This window comes from Sander vitreus, chromosome 15 (genome assembly GCF_031162955.1).
Source record: "Sander vitreus isolate 19-12246 chromosome 15, sanVit1, whole genome shotgun sequence".
In the NCBI taxonomy this organism is placed as follows: Eukaryota; Metazoa; Chordata; class Actinopteri; order Perciformes; family Percidae; genus Sander; species Sander vitreus.
The window spans coordinates 21,966,951-21,982,727 of record NC_135869.1 but is presented as its reverse complement, the minus strand read 5'-3'; the positions used below and the strand labels follow the sequence as shown (position 1 = coordinate 21,982,727).

Here is a 15,777-nt window from a genome sequence, read left to right as displayed (position 1 = left end):
CGGTTCAATACGAATACGTGTATCGTTACACCCCTAGTAATTAAATAGTCTTATTTTGACCTGCAACTTATATATAGTATAGAGAGAGGAATTAGGTATGGTATTACTTTACCACACATTTACATGGGCAGATAGATAGTGGTTTAGTCTCCTAAAGAAGAACTCAGCAGGAGCACAGTCTGGCCTAAGTAAATCCCCCCCATGCAGCTTTGATGTATCTCAAGGCTAACATTAGAGTTTGTATGTAAGATATTGCAAGGGAAAGTTTTGCATAGCCTCGGGGCTAAGCCCCCCCGTCTTTCAATCCTAGTGACGTCCCTGACGAGGAAAAAGCTTAACGTGGTTTAATGTACCTAAACAACGATCAATCGGTGATGATTGATCGTTGTTTAGGTACATTAAACCACGTTAAGCTTTTTCCTCGCCATAGGCGCCAATGAAGAAGAAAACGTTAACGTGAGATAACCTCTATAATCCTTGGATTTCTCTCTCATATTGCTTGATATCAAAGCAACATGAGAGAAATTTGGTGATGATTGATTGTTGTTTAGGTACATTTAACCACGTTAAGCTTTTTCACATTAAGCGTTTTAGAATGTCCCTTGTGGTCATACTCACCATTCTGCCGCATTTAAATACAATTTTTTTTTGCCAGTAGCCTACTTAGCCTAGAAGGCTATATTTGGGATATTAGGGTACTACAGGCGCTGACTGCATCCTTTGTAGGCTATGCCTATATCTTTTGGTATCAAAAGTAAAATACACTCACTGTCCAGAGCCGTCCCATACAGCAGTTTAATGTTGTAGCTTTGTGAGAGGGAGGTTATATTTTATGAACTAACAATCAAGTCTATGGGGTGCCGAATGTAAAAGTTCGGTAACAATTTTTTAGCTGATAAATTTTCAACATTTAGCTCACTTTCCTCACCTTTAGCGCATTTTCCTCACATTTGAGACAGAAATTATATATATATATATATATTATCTAAATGTTAAATCTAAATGTTATATCTTAATCTAAATGTATTATCTAAATCTAAATGTTAAATATATATCTAAATGTTAAATGTTAAATCTAAATGTTATATCTAAATCTAAATGTTAAATCTAAATCTAAATGTTAAATCTAAATCTAAATGTTAAATATATATCTAAATGTTATATCTAAATCTAAATGTTAAATTTATATTTAAATGTTATATCTAAATCTAAATGTTAAATTTATATCTAAATGTTATATCTAAATCTAAATGTTAAATTTATATCTAAATGTTAAATGTTAAATCTAAATATTATATCTAAATCTAAATCTTAAATATATATCTAAATATTATATCTAAATCTAAATCTTAAATATATATATCTAAATGTTAAATCTAAATGTTATATCTAAATGTGTCGCCAAGTGTAAAGCTAAATATTTAGAAAATATTCAAATCCCCAAGGAAACCACGCCCACTGCAGTGGCTTCAAATCGCGCTGCACCGCAATTTTCAGTCAACACCTGTTGGTACAGTAAATACTGTGTAGATTTTCTGCTGTAGCTTCAGGAAAGATAGCAACACAGACTAGAAAACCTCCATGTGGGATCATAAAGGAACTAGAGGAAACTGAAACTGTCACATGACTCCTATCTTATCCCTGATTCATGGAATTGGTAGTGTTACAACTCACCCCGTGTTACAACTGTACCCGGTCTCCCTACTGGTGTTGGGGAATTTGTACTACAAAAAAAGTTTTATTGGCACAGAAAAGGATCATTGCCCTGAAAGAATGGTGTATGAAAACAAGCTTCTGCAGTCACACAGCTGAGCTAAACAAATTACATTTTCAGCTACCTGTTGGCTGAATGCCAGGAAAATATCTACTCCAACTGTGTGGAAAAATGTGCCAAGATGACCCTAATTTTCAGGCACCAATTAATTAATTCAGGAATCCACAATTTGGGATTATTGGTATTAAAGCTTATCTCTGTAATATGGGTAGCAAACCAGATTTTTCACAGTTACCATTCAAGTGTATTTAAAGTGGCTGTCAAGTCAAACTGGAGAAAAACGGTTTAAATCCTAAGCAGCTGTTTCAAGCGGACGATTGGTAAAGTGGGCGGAAACAATGTGCCCGGCCAAGTTTCGCCCGGGGCTTTAAAAAGGAGACAACATCGGAAGTAAAGGAAAACACAAGTTGACGAGCGACAAAGAGCTAATATGAGCTAATTTGAAATGTATGGTGTTGGTTTAAATAATTGCACTTTAAAATGTTTAAGTATGATAAAATGTTTAATTACTACTTTTATATATGGGTAAAAAGTACTATAAAAATGTTAAAATGGGTTTAAAAAATGGTTAAAAAATATGATAAAAATGTGTATTTTCTTTTCTTTGTGTTAAAGGTTTTCGACCTGCTACTGCTACTGGTACTTGTAGAAAAGACAAAACTGTTAAGCAGCTTAAAGACCTACAAAGAATCCAAAATGTATGATGGAGCATTAGAAGTGTGCCAAAATAAAAGAAGAAAAAAAAAAGGAAAAGAAGTGTTTGGTCATTGAGTGAAATCCAATTCTTTATTCCAGGGTGGATGCATCAAATCTCTTTCAAGTGGGGAATCTGCACAAAAAATCAGAAGAGACTTGACAGTGGCTGAGGAAATTCGCATAGTTACATACATACATGAGAAAAACAGCATAGGCCTAACGTTACCTCTGAAACATGAGTTCTCTGTTGTGTATTTTTGCCTATTTCTGTAACATGAAGTGCATACCCTTTACACAGCCAGATGATACAGGAAACATATGATGAGATAAATGTTTTAACTGCCAGTTGAAAAGGGCACTTTTTCACCAAATGAAAAAAGGCAGGCATCGGGGTGTCTCCTAGTTCCTCCTGTGTGCGTCACTAGAGCAGCCATGTACTCCTACTGTTGGGATGCAGATTACATAAAGTATCTTTCTACAAGTCAAAGCTTGGAATGAATGCAAGGCTCACAGCGGTACAGTAAATCCTAAACTAATTGTGGAGATCAGCTGAAAAGTTCATAGGCTGAGATGAAACCTGTTGCTAATCAAACAGTGTAACATGCACATTTACTCTTTATTAAACATAGAAAAAAATTTAATTTTAGCAGATTTGCTTGACTCGTGTGGCCAAGAACTCACTTGAGTAGTCAGGCCAGGTGCAGAGAACATTTTCTGTTCATACAATCTTTTATTCTATAGTCATCAGTGGAGCAGCATAGTGAATGTCTACAGTATGCAGTGCCAAAACTCAAGGCTTTTTGGCACAAAAAGAAAATATGAAGCATGGAGGTAAATCTATTATGCTTGCGGTTGTGTGGTAGACCCGTTCTCCTCTACACTTGCTAATACCATCAACTTCTGGATTTTCAGTTTGACCACATGTTTACACCTCCTGGACCTGTGCAACAGTCAAACACGAGGAGAGCGGCACGGACAGATGGAGTGACCTTTAACAACCAGTTGGTGTCACTGTTTACCAAGAGCTCAGTTAAACAATTTAATTTGATTTTACTTAGCCAATGAGAGCATTTGAAGAACAGACAATTGTAAGACAACTTTAAGAAAATGGGCTATTTAGTGTGAAATTATTTTATTAATGAATGTGGTTCGTAGGTGGTTATGTGGCCATAAAAGGAAGCAATGTTCAGATCAAATTAGTTAAGCCAATTTATATGATTTCTGCTTTGAGGAAAATCCAAATTAAATTGCATTTAAATCTTCAATTTATTTGTATTGATCTTCAACCTTTCATTACCCCTTTCATGTTTGAGCATTATCTTGGCCTAGTCTCAAGCAAAACTTGACGTCAGCGAATTTGTGGAGGTGGGGTTTTTGAGGAATACTTTATTGCATTTTTGGAATTGCATATGTTGCAGATCATATAGCCCCTTGGCAAAAGCCACAGGCGGTCGATGATAGAAATGCCAGTCATAAGGAGGGAGAGGCTAACAAAGATGCAGAGAGAAGAATGGGAGGGAGCATGTGTGAGCGTTTTAGAGAATCAGACGAGAGTGAAAGCCACACAGATTAACTGCGAAGGGAAAGCCAGACATGTTTTTCTTGTTTCTGCATATGTCAAGAAAGTAGGATTATTGTGTAAACAGCTCATCTTACTGCTCTTACAACTCAGCATGAGGATTGGTCTATTTGCCCTGGATTGAAACACTCAATCTGCACTAAAAGGTACAGTGATGTATCTAGATTCTGTGTGTTAACTTTGTACAAACAAGGTGTGTGTGTGTGTGTGTGTGTGTGTGTGTGTGTGTTTGAGAGAGGGTTAGAGAGGCAGGTATACTTCATACGTCATAGATAGAAAGCTTGTGTCACTAATATGTTGCTCAGAGGTCCAGGGTTCGACCTGTGACGACTTCCTGCATGTCTTCCCCCTCTCTCTCCCCTTTCTCGATTAAAGGCCGAAAAGCCCAAAAAATAATCTTAAAAAAAGAATACTTAATTATTAATACTATCTATCTATCTATCTATCTATCTATCTATCTATCTATCTATCTATTTATCTATCTATCTTTAGCTGGTACAGTTTTGTTATACAGTTTTGGTGGTTGTGTTATCTACATACCATACGTCTCGTGACAGGTTTTTCTTGTTGTGTGCATCCGTCACTTACATGTATGCAGTTATACGGGTGTAAATACTTAGCATTCCTACAATCTTGTGGAATGTCACAATCTAAAACTCTCATTCGTCATTTTTTTAATTTTCTATGTAAACTTTACCTTATTATAGCACCTAAGCCTTATCCCTGATTGTACATATATCGCTGATTTTACTCTGTCTGCATCCACACACAATAGATGTCTGCATCACCGCCTCCGGTGGCCCCTAGAAAGCATTCAGGTGTCAGAGTCATGATGATGACAGGAGAGCAGCCTCCTCCTAGTGGCCTGCCCATCTTCACAGATTTTGGCAAAGGTATATTCATCTGCCTAATGTGTATGTATGTATGTATGAGCATCTGCTCTTGCCACAAAGATGTGTTGTTATCCTCTGCACATGTTGTCCTGCTGCTTGCAACTGACCTAATACAGCAGGCTTGGTTTTATTTATATGTCCAAGTTTGCTTTAATGGCTTTGTTCTTCCTCTGCTTAGAAAAGGGTGCCAGTGGGGAGTCAAATGATACATCTCTATTGAATGCTGAGAGAGAAGTGGTATGTACATGCATAAATCGTTTTTGATATGTTTTTATATGTGTATTCGGGCAAAAGGGTTTGCGAATAAAGCTTAAAAATTATCAATAAGATGTTAAGGTCAAATGAGAGGAGGCCACCTGTGCAAAGAAGCTTAAAGAAAGTATGTGGTCCCATCAAGTTTATGTCAGTGTACTGTATTTATGCACAATCAAGACAGCAACAATACATGAGAGGAGACATAATATAAGTGATGGTAAGGCGATATGGATGGAAATGTAAAATTTTCATTTTTAAGTATGTAACTGATTGTCTTGAGGCTCTGCACGGGAGGTGTAGATCAAAAAGACAATTTAATATGTCTATGTATAGACATATTAAAAAAACTCTCTACTGAGTGTTTACATTTTGAAAAGAGGACATCAACATATGCTAATGTCAAATAAGTAATGCATATGATGCTTGGAATAAAAAGAGTTACGTACAGGATGTTAGTTTATACAATACAATACAATACAATATTATTTTAGACGTTTAGTTGACTGTTCTGTTTACTGATATTACAATTAACCACTAGCAGCCCTACAGCCATATTAAGAGTTAATACAAGATTGAGTTGCTATAAAAAGAGGCAGTGGGGATTTAAAGTTGAGCAAGAGCCTGTGACAGATAGGAGAGAGGGGATTTGATTCAGTCCTGAGTAAATGGCAGGGACTACCTCTGGAAGTTTAATTGACCAGGCCCACATCATCAGCTGAGCTTCCCAATGTGACCAATAGTTATTTACTGCAATCCAGGACTACAGCCCTGCAGTAAGAACTACCAGGTGGAGGTAATAATGTTCAGTTTGTTGGTTGAGACAATGAGAGGTGTTTATCCAACTCCATGACAATATTTGAGGCTGTAGTTTGTGGTGATGCTGTTGTATTGGATTACATTTGATAAGATATTCATATGGCAGATGAATAAGAGGAACACCTTAGAAGATTGCACATAAATCAATAACTCTTTTACACATCACACACATAATAGTATAAGCATTACAAATGTATTTATTGCAGGGCTATTGCTTTGAATTGCATACACATGTGTTAGCATACCATATGTTGAATGCAACTTTTTAGTTTCACCTCCTTGTATGTTGTTTGACTCACTAATACCTTATTAAATTACCAGTAATATTAACTGTTAACTTAAAAAAAAAAATCACTTGCTGTAAGTCGCTCTGGTAAATGGCTAAAACACAGTATTTTTCTTCAGGAGATTATGAACCACTGCTTTGACGACGTGGAGCGATTCATGGCACGCCTGCAGCAGACAGCTGAGGCCCAGAGTGTTCTCAACCAAATGAAGAAGAAGAAAAGCAGAAAGAGCAAGAAGAATAAGGACCAAGATGGTGAGAGTTGTTCTTCCATCGTATCAGCTAACTACCGCAGTCATAGTTTAACTAGTATGGGCCCTTTGATCCAAAAAATATGTAAAGTAGTTAGATATGTCTAAGGTAGGTTTGCAGTTTGAAGAAGTGGAGATCAGCTGGCGGCAGAGAAGGACAGAAGTTGGAGGTGCTTGGCAGGAGATTGGTTAGTGCTGGCTTCTGGTAGGGCTGCAGAAGAAGAGTAGAAACAAAGGCAGAATATTGGCACACGCTGGAAGCTGCGCAACAGGCGTGTTGCTAAAAAGTCCTTCAGATGATTCTTAAAATTCTTGCCTACAGCAAGCATGAACAAAAAACATGACAGAGAGCTTACTGAAGCTGGGGCCAAGTCAATCCGGGGACATTAAGAAGCACCATTAGTGGCCGGGTTGGCTCAGTGATAGAGCAGGCGCATATATATAGAGGCCTATGTCTCGATGCAGAAGGTCAAGGGTTCGAGTCCAACCTCGACGATTTTCCTGCATGTCTTCCCCCCTCTATCTGTCCTTTCCATTTAAGGTGGAAATGCCCCAAAAAATCTTAAAAAACTTCAACTAATTTCAAATAAATCAATATATTTTAAATATATATTTCAAATAAGCATAATTCACCAGTTTATTATGTTGGGTTGTGGCCATCCAGTCGTATGAACATGGTCAAAATATTCACACCAGACATTTTTTATATCCTGTTTGCATCCTGTTTGATTATGAATACATAAGTTACCTCAATGGCATTTTTTACTGGGACATGAAGATTATTAGAAAGAACAGCAAGAAGATTTGGTTTCCTCATCATTGGACACTATGAATTGCAAGTATGTGAATAGGAGTTTGAGTCAATCTGTCTTCGCCCTGTGTTGTCAGAGGCAACATGACCCAGGTTTCTGGCCAGTGTTTGCTGGTATAGGTGTGGCCCTAGATAAGACTAAAGATAGTGAACATATAAATGTATTAAAAATGAAATAGAAGATTGTTATTAGTCACTACCACTGGCTTTGTTTTGTAGGAGTACTTGCTGGAACACGCTAGAACAAGCACTCCACACCTTTACTTGAAGACTTCATAGTGTTTCTGTTTTTTTCCCTAAAAAACCTGCTATATAACTTGTATTTGGCAGCTTACAAATTGTTCTAGATAATTAAAAGACAACAACAACAAATGATACTGACACCAACGTACTGTATATCAAGTTTGAAAAATCAATGCATGAATAATAACAGTGATCGTGGTTTTGTGTCTGTGTTTCATATGTAACCTGTTAAGTTGTAGCTGTGATGGTGCTCTTCTGTGTGCAGATGACTTGTTGACCCTGAAAGCTTGCCCTCCATCAGTGGAAGAATTTGTGGACATCTTTCAGAAAATCAAGTACTCCCTCTGTCTTCTCGTAAGCCTAGATTAGTCATAATTGAGCATTGAGTAACTCTGGAAATGTACAAGTAAATTATGATAAAACCTCTGCAAATGAAAACTCAAATTACCCATTTTGCTGGTTTATTTAGGACCGTCTAAAGTCATCCATCGCAGAGCCTGATGCACCAGAGCTGCTGCATCCCATCTTTGTGCCTCTTAGACTGGTGAGTCTTTCTAATGTTTCATTTAGTAGTTTCTCTTTCTCTGTGATACTGACTGTAGCAACCATTTCTTTCACAGATGGTGGAAACCACTGGAGGGCCAGCGTTGGGTGCATCGGTGGTCAGTCCTGCTATGACCAGTGGTGCTGTTTCACTGCTCCAGAAGCACCTGACTGAGGAGGAAAAACAGCTGTGGACTTCCTTAGGACATAACTGGACAATCTGGTCTGTGTTTTGTGTGTGTAAATCTTGGTTTGAGAGTGTGTTATGTTGCTCTAACAAAATCTTCTTGCCCTTTTTCCAGTTCGCACCTTAGTGTGTCTGGTTCTCCATACTCACCTGTCTTTCTGGATGGGTGGCAGCCTCAGGCCTATAACTCAACTGGCCAGCTTATTGAAGATCCCATCACGTCACAGCACAAACAAGATGCTTTTAGGGAAAGTAGGCAGGCGCAGACTTTACATGACCAAGCTCGAAGGACAGCGGAGGGCCCTGGTGCAGGCACTCATGAAGTGTAAGTCTGCAGGCAATGAAAGAAGTGTTACAGATCAAGGCATACTTATGTTTTCATTGCAGGAGGGACAATGTCAGTCAAACACTTTCCTAATGGTTACATTTGACAGTATATTGCCTAATAAAATCAGACTGGAGGTTATAAAGTCTGAGTATAACTCATGTCAATGTCTCACATTAGAAATTAGGATTATGATATCTGAATTTGTTAAATGGGTTCACTTTTTTTCTTTTAGCATGTTGCATATTATCTTTTAAATGGCATTTCTATTTCAGAGAAGGAAATTGGCTCCCACCAGAGGGTGAGAGACTTTACTGCTGCAGTTATGACTTTGTGGCGAGAAACAGCAGTGAGCTTTCTGTGCTACAAGGAGAAACACTAGAGGTACACACCCATAATTAGAAGTAGATAGGTGGGGAGGTGGTGCCGCACCTGTAAAAGTAGATATATTCTTGGAATGTATCACAAAACTTGGCTGAACTTTCTTTAGGTTATTGAGTCATCAAAGAGATGGTGGAAGTGTCGGAATCGCTTTGACCAGATCGGATTTGTCCCCTCTAATATCCTGGAGCCTCTGTCTGCACTGAATAATACTGGGAGAGACATCCCAGTGGTACGCAGAGAGTCACAGGTGCAAGTACAGGCACAACACACACATCCAGAGTTTTGATACAGTGCCTCAAACATTGCACACACTGGGGCTTTTTGTCTCATGCAATCTCAGTTTGTATTAATTCCTGGCTTTCCACAACAGAAGACGCCTATTTACCCTCGGACAAAGTACTTCTCATATGCTCCACCAAGCCAAGTTGGGACCAGTCCTACTGCTAAAAGCCAAATGCGACCACAGAGTATGGTTTTACCATCTACAACAGCGCAGGAAGAAAACAGTGAGCGAGGTAACATGCCCATACATGCTAAATATGAGCAATGGTAAATCATGTGTACAAACATGCTTCTCATGTTCTTTCAACATATAACAGCAGTAGCACTTAGCACTAGTTTCTCATCTGTCACTTAAGTGCTACTAAAGTCATGTCTCCAGCAGACACACATAGCTTTATTAAGATACTCCTCCAAGCATTTTGTTGCATTAATTTCTAAGAGGAATAAGCTGAGTGCTGTGCCTGTGTAGCTCCATGGAACACCATGCCACATGACAGTGATGTCTTTGACACACTAGTCCTTTAGTTAGTAAATTGCATAAGCTCTTTTGTTGATATTTGGTGCAATTGAAGGCAGGGGTAGTCATATTTTTAAACATCTCAGTCCTACAAAACACTGGGATAATGCTGATAGTACAGAGATAACTGGCCATACACAAACCTCAGTCCATGTGGTGTATAAATTATTAGAAATTTTGTTACACCAATTTTTGTAACACCTTACATGAACACTAAACACAAAACAACCCTGGAGGTTGAGCACTCATCTTACATTGGAGAATTGTGTTAAATTTGTTTGTGTGTGTGTGTGTGTGTGTGTGTGTGTGTGTGTGTGTTATTTTGTATTATATTTGCAGTCCTAAAAATGAATGATGAGCTTTTTCGGCGGTTAGCTGGGAAAAGAGACTCAGTCCGTCCGCTGGTGGTTCCCCGCACTGCTGACACTTCTTCTCCCCTGAACTACCACTCACCGTCTGCCGAGGTGGAGGCCTGGCTCACCGCCAAAGGCTTCAGTCAGCAGTGAGTGTGCACTGATGGAGAAAAATCCAGCTCAAACAAAACCCTGATTTAGAACAAGCCTAGTTTGTAGAACCTAGTAATGAGTTAGTAATCATGTTGTTCTCAAGATCCACCAGGGATATCAAGTAATGCAAAAGGAATATCACATCCAACATGTCCAACACCGGTTGTGTGCCTAAATGAATCAATCTATGCATTTCTATCACGATGATATATGATTATATTATTACCCGGATTATGCTGAAATAGTTTTAATCTAATGAATGGAATTCTACTAAATGAAAATGATCCTGGAGCATTATTGCTTCCACTGTACCAGGAAATGTAAAATAAGAAGTGGATTTTATTGGTCAAGTGGACTGCCTTGGCTTCATTGAGTTGTATGGGGGGTGCTTATGGAACATTTGGGTACTTTGGACTTGAAGAACAACAAGAAAATGAAATTAAAGTAATCTCCACAGTTTGTTGCATTACATATACAGCACATGCAGATTTCAAATGAACATTCTCTGATTTTGTTTAGTGCACAATAGCGCCCTCAAATGTCAAAATGTCCTCCCTGCCGATGTTTATGTATTGCAACTTAACTGTGAACTGAGGTGAGTTGGGAGGACATTTATGGGTGCTATTATAACACGAAAATAAAGAAGTGAGTCTTAGGAGAAGATAAACTTAGATTTCCTTTAAATTATTACAACAACTGGATTCTTCTCTCTGACAAAGATGAAGGTTATAGATGAACTTTTGACAATGACAGCTCTCTTGAACACTGATTTTGTTGCTCCCTCCTCCTCTGTTAGGACAGTTCAGAGTCTGGGCATTTTAAGTGGAGCGCAGCTTTTTTCCCTGAATAAGGAGGAGCTCCGCACGGTGTCACCAGAGGAAGGTGCAAGAGCCTACAGCCAAATTATGGTGCAGAAGGCCCTTCTCGAGGTTTGTCCAATATTTTTCTAGGTGTACTGTGTTTTCTTGTGTGTGTTTGCGTGGTTATGCGTGGGTCCATGTGTCCATGAGTGGGTTGTTTGCTTAACCTTGACTTATACAAAGACTTTGACAAAGACTAAGATATTGTTACTGACCTACATTGAACCTTACATTAAAAAATCGTTACCTTGGAACCGCAAAATGCATATAAGTTCCTACAGACCTCATAGGTCGATAGTTGCAGGGAGTAGATTTTACAGTTGTTAATTACTAGACAGCCTTCTTGTTCTTGGTCTGGTACTAAAGGAATTTCATAATGGGTGTCTTCAGAGGTTTACCCTCTTAGCATTCCGCCCCCTTTTTCTAGAGGGGTTGGGGTGAGGGACAGGGGATGTTAAGGGGGCGAAAGCAGGACAACAGTAGATGAGCATTTAAAAGCTGGGAACATGAAGATTAATTTGAGATGCAGTCAGCCCTGTGTCAAGTTTTTCAAGTCATGAATCCGAAATAAAAATGAATCAAGTAATTATTAAATTAATAAAAAAACAAAAAGTGAAAGTGTGTAAGGACTTTATGATGGAAGTATATGATGGCCATTCGCATGTTCACAGAATTTATAAAAATGGTCACAAATCCCTCCAAAATACCACATTAAGACACCAAGACCTTGAAGTACAAAATCCATGCTGTGATTTGAAATCAAAACCTTTTGACATTTGGAGATTTCTGTAACAATTGCATTTTTCGGGGATTGGATGAGGAGCACTTCTGTTCTGAAAACTGCTCAGAAACCCCCCTATTATCAATATACCTAGGAAAGCCATAGATCCTCTGAATGCCATAGAACTCTAGTTTCTAAAGTTTCATGAGGCTGTGATTATCCTAGAGATCACAACAGGTCGTTTTATACAGTGACACAAGTTTCAAAAAATGGTCTCACTAAATTGAAATGGCTATAATGGGGACTAACATCATCACACATCAATACAATTGGGCTCATTGAATCCACAAGAGTCTCCGCTTTCCAGTCATACCCAATATATGCAACTCCACTGTTTAGGGACCCCAGTATGCAGAGTTACTTAAATACACCATTTTAGAATAGGCAAAATAACAAATTTGTACTGCACGAGAAAAACTGCATAGTTTTTGCCCCAAACTGCATGGGAATATCATGAAGGGGTTACGTCGGTAAAGGGGAGGCTTGTAGGTTCCCATAGAACCCATTCTCATTCAGATATCTTAAGGTTGCAGGTCAAGGGACCCCTTTGAATATGTCCATGCCAGTTATTCCCTCGCCAAAAGGTATTAAAATAATATAAATATAAAACTATTTTGCTCCCTTCACGACAAGTTAGCATGACATGGTTGGTACAACTGGATTCCTTTGACGGTCTAGTTTCATACATACTAATATCTTCACTTTATCTTCCTGAGCCTGCTACAGCCTCTTAAAAAAAAAAAGTTGTCCAGGTCTGCCAGCGGGTCGTTGGATTGTTAAGATAAGTTAAAATGTGACCAAACGGGACTAGAATGTAAATGCATATGTTGTTGTTGTGCATATGTCATTTTCAGTTTCAAATGAATGGACTAAAACTGATTTTCTTTAGTCTTTTGAAGTTTGCCCCCTCCCTAACAAAAAAACAAAGTTTCCTTGACATTTCTCTGTTAAATCACATTTTATCTTGTGTCCTCCTCAGAATGTGCACAAAGCCTCGGAACTAGAAATGGTGATGGAGAAGCAAAAGCTGAAGATTGACCTGAAATCCAAGAGTGATGTAAAGTGACGGTGGTATTAAGGATTTGGATGATCAATGGAGATACCTGTGGTATTGCATTTACTGGATGCACAAAGTGATGTTGCAGATGGGTTTTAATTGTTTATTCATACATGCTGTTATATCTAGTATGTGCTACAGATCTAGCAGCAAAAGTGCACTGTAAAGCTAGCTAGAGTGAGTCAGGAAAGCTCACTCACTAAGACTGTGATTAACATTGGGACTATTTTAGATTTATACACATTTTAAACTTTAACTTCTCGCAAGAGTTTTACTTAAGCTATTCTTACATTTGGTAACATTATTGTTTTTACAATTTTAACATTTCTCTCATCCTTTGTTTAGGCAATATATAAATACAATACACATTATGATGATTAGTTTGATGTGTTAACAACAATGGACTGAAATTGCTTTTTAGAGCTTTAAAAAAAATCTGAAAAGGTTACAAAGATACAAGAGGAGGAGAGTGAAATTGTCACACCACTACTACGCATTAAAAGCCAGTCTAAACAAATAGGTTTTGAGTTTGGACCTAAAAAAGAGCTACATCCATAATAGTGCGAATATCAGGGGGTAACTTGTTCCAAAGTCTCGGGGCAGCAACTGCAAAAGCCTGATCACCCCACCGTTTATACCTTGACCTTGGGACTTCTAAAACCAGCTGATTTGAAGAACGCAATGACCGGTTGTGCTCACGCAGGGTTAAATTCTCGGACAAATACTCCGGGGCCAGGCTATTTAAGGCCTTGAAAACAAACAATAAGATCTTAAAATCTATTCTAAAACGCACAGGGAGCCAATGTAGGGTGTAGAGAACAGGAGTGATGTGTGCACATCTAGATGTATTTGTTAAAAAGCGAGCAGCAGCATTTTGAACAAGTTGAAGGCGTGAGATGGAGGTCTGATTCAGACCAACATAAAGAGCATTACAGTAATCCAACCTTGAACTAATAAAGGCATGAATAGCCTTTTCTAGATCGTGCCTGCTCAGGAAAGGCTTAACTTTAGCCAGGAGACGAAGCTGGAAAAAGCTCATTTTAACATTACTGATCTGCTTGTCAAATTTCATGCTGCAATCAAAAGTAACCCCCATATTTTTGACAGCTGACCTAGTGTATGATGCCAGAGCTCCCAAACTCAAAGCTGGACCATTTTACGTGCCTGAAGTACTGAAAATAATACACTCAGTTTTATCTTCGCTCAAATTAAGAACGTTTTGTGAAAGCCACAACTTAATATCATTAATACAACTAAGCAGGGAGTTTAGTGCGACACTGTCATTTGCTTTCATAGGGAAATAAATTTGCAAATCATCTGCATAACAATGAAATGACAGGTTGTGCTTGCCTATAATAGCCCCTAAAGGCAACATATATAAAGAAAACAGAACGGGGCCAAGAATGGAACTCTGGGGTACCCCACAAGAGAGAAGTGCAGCTGACGAGGAGAGGTTGAGAGATGTTTCTGATTCTGTGTTTTTTTCATTGTGACTTTAGCTGTGGCTTATATCATGACATAATGTACAACACAGTAATATACATGATTAATTGCTGTCAATGTATTGGCTTAAATAGAACTTAAATGATGTGTATTTTTGTATCATATCTGTGAGTTTACTGCAACCCTTCTTTTCATATTCTGACAAAGACAAGTTATATGATCAAAGTAATCACTTTTATTTAAATTATGTGAAGAATGCTGAATAAGTATTTCCATAATTGATATTATGTGCAACAGACTAAAGTATTTTCTGCTGTATGATTGATTACAAAAGTGAGACTGAAGATGTCAACATACTTACAATTTGAATCATTTATCATCATGTCATCATGTTACTTCATTTTTACACTGACAGCACAAACACATTTTACAAATAACTCTTCAGAGGTCAAATGTTCTAGTGTAAACAGTGATTATTTGATTTTGGCTGAACTACGAACAACTATTACTATTTCAGACAACTCCTGCAAGGTTTGCACTTAAAACTGTTATTTCTTTTCATCTTATTTCATTTCTATCTATTGGTAGAATGATTACTTAACAATTTCAGTTTTACAATAGTACTTGGTTACAATTTCAGTCAAGTATTATTATTACACTTAAAGTATTTGAGGACATAGTTCAAGTAAACACATTACTCCCAAAACAACACTACTACATATAATTTGTTAAACAAAAAATAAAGTATACAACATTTTACTTATTACTTATTATTATTTCACAACAAGACTTTGTCAAAATGTCATATAACGTTGCCAAAAATGGGATTTCTGTAACTTTAAGATTTTTTCTCTCTGTGATGAAAAAGTTATAATATTAACACAATTATTTGTGAATCTATTAGCCTGCTGGAGCTGATCATTATATAGCAGAGCAGCTACGGGGGTGAAAGTCAGTTCTTTTTAAATCAAATTAGATCTTACTTTGTAATTACTGCTTGGTAATAAAATTTGATTTAGACATGAAGTAAATTGTAACTTTATAGCAGTTTAAACTGTCCAGACCACTAGCTATTTAGATTGATTGTTAGCCACATGCAATACATTTAAGCTGTGAATCAGGTACTGAGCCACTATTTCTGCATCTGTCATTCATGTTTAATTAAATTGATCCACCATAGCTCCACATTGCGCATCCATGTTTCACGCATATTATTGAAATACTGTATTTATCTGCTGCAAGGGCCAGAATGACAAATGATTACTACACACATCTCACTTTAATGGCA

General features: G+C 37.8%; 1 protein-coding gene across 3 annotated transcripts; it reads left to right on the top strand.

Moving 5' to 3' along the window:
* Positions 1–3,920: 3,920 nt before the first annotated feature.
* eps8l1a (EPS8 signaling adaptor L1a) lies at positions 3,921–15,679 on the top strand. Of its 3 annotated transcripts, none has more exons than XM_078270061.1 (14): positions 3,921–4,195; positions 4,825–4,942; positions 5,121–5,179; positions 6,419–6,554; positions 7,870–7,958; positions 8,074–8,148; positions 8,225–8,370; positions 8,450–8,659; positions 8,935–9,043; positions 9,150–9,272; positions 9,414–9,558; positions 10,182–10,344; positions 11,145–11,277; positions 12,969–15,679. In XM_078270061.1, exons 2-14 carry the CDS (start codon positions 4,825–4,827, stop codon positions 13,053–13,055), a joined length of 1,593 nt encoding a protein of 530 aa, XP_078126187.1. In that variant the 5' UTR covers positions 3,921–4,195; the 3' UTR covers positions 13,056–15,679. The 3 variants fall into 3 exon arrangements, with proteins under 3 accessions (XP_078126187.1, XP_078126186.1, XP_078126185.1); XM_078270060.1 differs by having other exon boundaries at positions 9,150–9,290; positions 9,417–9,558; XM_078270059.1 differs by having other exon boundaries at positions 3,923–4,195; positions 9,150–9,290.
* Positions 15,680–15,777: the final 98 nt, after the last annotated feature.